Source organism: Bos mutus, chromosome 4, assembly GCF_027580195.1.
Source record: "Bos mutus isolate GX-2022 chromosome 4, NWIPB_WYAK_1.1, whole genome shotgun sequence".
NCBI classification, from domain to species: Eukaryota; Metazoa; Chordata; class Mammalia; order Artiodactyla; family Bovidae; genus Bos; species Bos mutus.
The window spans coordinates 20,366,044-20,371,012 of record NC_091620.1 but is presented as its reverse complement, the minus strand read 5'-3'; the positions used below and the strand labels follow the sequence as shown (position 1 = coordinate 20,371,012).

The window sequence follows — 4,969 nt, the reverse complement described above, 5'->3', positions numbered from 1 at the left end:
CTCTCTCGAGTCCCCGCAAGTGCCTCCTCATCTGTTGCTCTGTTTACTCCGCTGGAGCCCCGCCGGGCCGGCGCTGCCGACGCCCCCGTCCCAGCGCCCCACGGCCGAGGAAGTTTGATAAAAAGCACGGGGAAGGGGGCGCGACCGCGACCCAAGGGCGGGCGGGCGGCGGAGGCTAGGAGGGCAATTTCTGGAGACCCCCGGGCCGGGGCCGGCCGCTCGCCGCCCGGAAGGAAGGAGCGGCGGCCGGTCGGGCAGGGCGGCCGGCCGGGTGGCGACTCCGGGCCGGGAGTCCCGGCCGGGCGGGGCGGCGGCCGGGCTGCGGGCGCGGCGGGCCGGGCCGGGCCGGCGCTCCGCCCGCCGCCTCCGCTGGCGCCTGCCCCGGCCGCGTCCCCTCGCCCCGGTACCCCCTGCCAACTTCTCAGCCGGTCCCCTTTGTTCCCGTTTGTTGTGGCGACTCTTCGGCCGGCCGGGCGATCCCACCAGCCCCATCTAAGCCCGCCGGGCGCCCGGCGAGCCAGGCCCCGCGCGCGCCCGCTGCCCGGGCCGGGGGCTCGGCACCCGGGCCCCTCGGCGCTCGGTGCGGTGCGGCGGCCGGGCGGCCGGCGGCGCGAGCGGCCGGCGCGGCGACGGCGGCGGTTGGCCGGTGGCCGGCGGCGGCGGCGGCGGCAGCGGGGCTGGAGGGGGTTTATTTACCTGCCGTGGAACCAGTCCTTGCAGATATCGCACTCGATCATGAAGCGGTTCACGTCGTACGGCTGCCGGCACACACAGTACACCGGCGGGGGCGGCGGGGCTGCCGAGGCCCGGCCCGGAGCCGCCACCGACACGGCTGCCGCGGCGGCTCCAGCTGCTGCTCCCGCGGCCACCGCCGCCGCCGCTCCGGCCATCTTTAAAAAACACACACACACACACGCTCGCTCGCTGCTCCGCTTGCAGACTGGAGCGAGCGCAGCCGCCAGCCAGCGCCGCCTCCTGCAGCAGCCGGAGCAGCAGCCGCGGCGGCGGCGGCGGCGGCGGCGGCGGCGGCGTCTCAGTGCGCGCGCGCGCGAGGCCGCAGCCGGGCCCGGAGGGGGCGGGCGGCGGGCGGCGGCGCGCGCACGCCGCGACCGAGCCCGGCTCCTTCCGGCGCTCCGCGCGGGGCCGCGCGTGTCGCGCACGTCGTTCTGCCGCCCGGCGCGCGTGCCCGCTCCGCTCGCGTCGGCCGGGCGGATGGAGACTCGCTGAAGGGCACGCGGGGCGGGGGAGGCGGAGGGAAGCAGAGGCTCCCTGAGGACACGCGCGGCGGCGCGGGGCGCGCGGCCCCGGGAGGAGGGCGGCGGGTGCGTGCGAACGGCCGGCTCCGGCATTTCTGAGTGACCGCGGAGGCCAGGGAAGTTCCTGCGCAGTGGAAAGCGGCGCACTACGTCTGTGCCATAGACCCTGGACCCGAGGAAATTAAAGCCCCTCCGGGGCCACCTCCAGACGTCGGGAGTATCTTAAATCAATTAACCGCGGGTCCGAGCCGAGGGTTAACAGCACAATGGTCTGCTTAAGTCCTGCCGAGGGGCAGGAGTGTGCTGGGGAGTCATTCAAACTTCCAAAAACGTCCCACCCGAATTCCCACCGACCAGCCAGGAATGTACTGTTGATGGAGCCACTGGTAGGTGAAGGAGGTTGTTCCCAAGAGGAATTCATCTAATGTCTGGGAGCCCAGAGGAACCAGGCTTGAAATGTGGTGGGTGGAGAGAGGACCGGAGAGGAAGCTGACGTGCTTATAAACAACACGACTTAGATGCGAATACTTAGATGAGTTCCAAGTTTGGAAAACAGGAATAAAGTTCTAAGTGACAGTGACACGTCGCAAAGGGACTATTAGAAAAACGGTAATACGGGACTTGGCAGATAATAGGCCACTAATAAATATTTTTGAATGAAGGATTAGATTGATAATAAAAACAGCTAACATCCAATAGAAATGGATTGCCTTGGTATCATAATTAGGCGAGTTGGAAGGGATGTTAAGAATTATGGAATATTGTAATTTAACTATCGTGTCCGACTCTTTGCGATACCATGGACTGTAGCCTATCAGGCTTCTCCATCCATGGGATTTTCCAGGCAAGAGTACTGGAGTGGGTTGCCATTTCCTTCTCCAGCGGATCTTCCTAACCCAGGGATCAAACCTGGGTCTCCGGCATTACAGGCAGACGCTTTACCCTCTGAACCACCAGGGAAGCCCATTTTAACTATACTTCAGTAAAATTATATATATGTATGTATATAGGAATTATGGGAACAGATGTTCACAGCTACATTTCGAAGGCATATCTATCATTGATTAAAAAAAATTAAAAAAAAAAACCTGTAGCTGCCATCTCACTCAGCCCAAGGCAGAGAATCACTGATACCTAGTCTAACCTTTTTATAATTGAGGAAAGCAATTAACTTGCTTAAAGTCTCAGATCTGGGCTTGAACTAAAGTTTTTAAGTTTCTTGATTCCAGTCCCTTTTCTACCACACCATTGCTTGTCTCATATTTTGCATGAAAAGAAACACCTGGAAGTCAGAGTTGACCACAGAGTGAATGAGTTTGAAACCTGTTTCTGCTAGTGAAAAAAGAAAAGTTATCCTGGATTGGGGTAGTGAAGAGCCTTACATTCAAATCCTGTTTTGTTGAAGCTGTGTGACTTTGAGTAGGTTACTCTGTTTCTCTTGAATTAGATTTTGAAGATCTCTTCGAAGAAAAATTACGGATAATAATATCTTACTTAGAGTAAGAGACTTTATCACAAGCAGAAGAGACAATGTATTTTTAAAAGTACACTGTGGAGGATGTGTGTTGTCATAGAAGCGGGAGGCAGTGGAAGCTGTCATGCTGGAGTCGTGATGAGAAGGGCATTCAGGCAGGGACGTGGCTTGGTATGGGGATGTTCTTGGTGCTAGAGGAACCACCTGGCCTTGGGGTGTCAGCATGGGTGGAGTGAGAGGGTAGCCAAGCAGAGGAGGAAGCAGCAGTGATGATTAGAGATAGTGATGATTATGTACAAGAGGATTAATAAGTAAATATATTAAGGAAAATGGGAGGTAATTTCTCACTGTTGAGAAAGAGAGTTAGAAATATGGAAAGAAAACTAAAATGAAACTTGTAGTAGTGAACTGGTAATGGAGGTATCAATCTATTTCTATTTATAGAAATAAATATAGGTATATAAGTCCATGCATACTCTGTCCACCAAGAAAGTCTGGGACACAACAAAATGATGAGGGCATCTAGCCCAGATCTTGGTTTCTAAATACTGTTCTCCACTTCATTTTTCTTCTTGGCCAGATGGCTGATTCCAGGACGGGAGGAGAGAAGTAAAACAAGAGACTGGAGTCCCTAGTAGTCCCAGAAAATAAGGATATGTTCAAGAATTATGGGACATGTCAAAAGGACACAGGGCAATTTGTGTCCCAAATCTGGGACCAAAAAAAAAAATGTGTTAAAACCTGTTGAATAGCATAGGAAACCATACACATGTAAATCAGCATAAATTGAAAGTTTGAAAATGATTGGAATATTTACATACTTTCAAAGTATCTACTCACAAAACTCTTACCATCTACAAAGAGACTTAAAGTGGAGACAGTGGAGAAGTCTGACAAGCACCACCTTGTCAGCAATGGGACGAATCAGACGCCCGCACCCGAGAGGATCCAGTGAAGAAGTCAGCATCACTTCTGTGTGATTTCACCTGGTCTACTTAGTTGAGTCTCCAGTTGGAAATGCAGCTAGTTTCAAAAGCACATCAAAACAATCAGCAAGAATATAAATATAGAGAGTATAAATACTATAAGGCATATAGATCTGTAAGGAAAGGTTAGAGAAATTTAAACACAAAGATGGAACCTTGAAAGGGATGAAGGCTGGAACTCTGAATGATGCTGAAATTTTAGTGACAAGCTCCATGCCTAATAATTAAGAGCATGTGCTTGAATTCCACAGTCTCCTATCTCTGTAGCAACTAGCTATTGGGTTTTAGTTTTCTTATTTTAAGGCGTGATAAGAATATCTACTTCACACAGTTCAGTGCATTAAATGAGATAACAAAATGCAGGTCACAATTCCTGGTGCATACTAACCTATATAGCTGTTAGTTATGAGTGTGGCTCAGTAGTAAAGAATCTGCCTGCCAAGGCTGGAGACTCAGGTTCGATCCCTGGGTCAGAAAGATCCCCTGGAGAAGGAAATGGCAACCCACTCCAGCATTCTTGCCTAAAGAATCCCATGAACAGAGGAGCCTGATGGGCTATAATCCACAGGGTCACAAAGACTCAGACACGACTTAGCGACTAAACAACAATAATTAACTATAATTATTTGTTTATTAATAATAGTAGGACCGAAGAGCAGCTAGAAATTTAGGAGGGAAGATTAGGAAAGTATTATCCCAAAAACAAGGGGGAAGAGAATTTCAGAAAGAAAATATCTTGAGGTGAGACACCCAGCTCCATGCCAGCATTGATTGGCAATGACATGGGACTCCCTCAGCCTTTCTCCTTTGCGGGTCCTCTAGTAACTCCCATGGGCTTTCCTGATAGCTCCGTTGGTAGATAATCCACCTGCAATGCAGGAGACCCTGGTTTGATTCCTGGGTCGAGAAAATCCACTGGAGAAGGGATAGGCTACCCATTCCAGTATTCTTCAGCTTCCTTTATGGCTCAGCTGGTAAAGAATCTGCCCTCAATGCGGGAGATCTGGGTTCAATCCGTGGGTTGTGGAAGATCCCCTGGAGAAGGGAAAGGCTACCCACTCCAGTACTTTGGCCTGGAGAATACCATGAACTGTATAATCCATGGGGTCACAAAGAGTTGGACACAACTGAACGACTTTCACTTTAGTAACTACCATACATCTAAAGTTTGATATCAAGTGTAAGTTATTTGTGGATTTTTTTAATACTTCACTTATCTGTAAACCCTCATTTCTCTGAAAAGAAATGTTTGC

The 4,969-nt window shown here is 52.0% G+C and overlaps 1 protein-coding gene across 1 annotated transcript in view; it reads right to left on the bottom strand.

The window, feature by feature from the left end:
- The window catches only part of KDM7A (lysine demethylase 7A), a 78,298-nt gene extending 77,295 nt beyond the window's left edge, over positions 1 to 1,003 (bottom strand). The window contains exon 1 of the mRNA XM_070369186.1: positions 697 to 1,003. Within this exon, the coding sequence (XP_070225287.1) occupies positions 697 to 890 (194 nt within the window). The 5' untranslated portion in view covers positions 891 to 1,003. The remainder of the gene's footprint in view (positions 1 to 696) is intronic.
- Between the last annotated feature and the right edge of the window lie 3,966 nt (positions 1,004 to 4,969).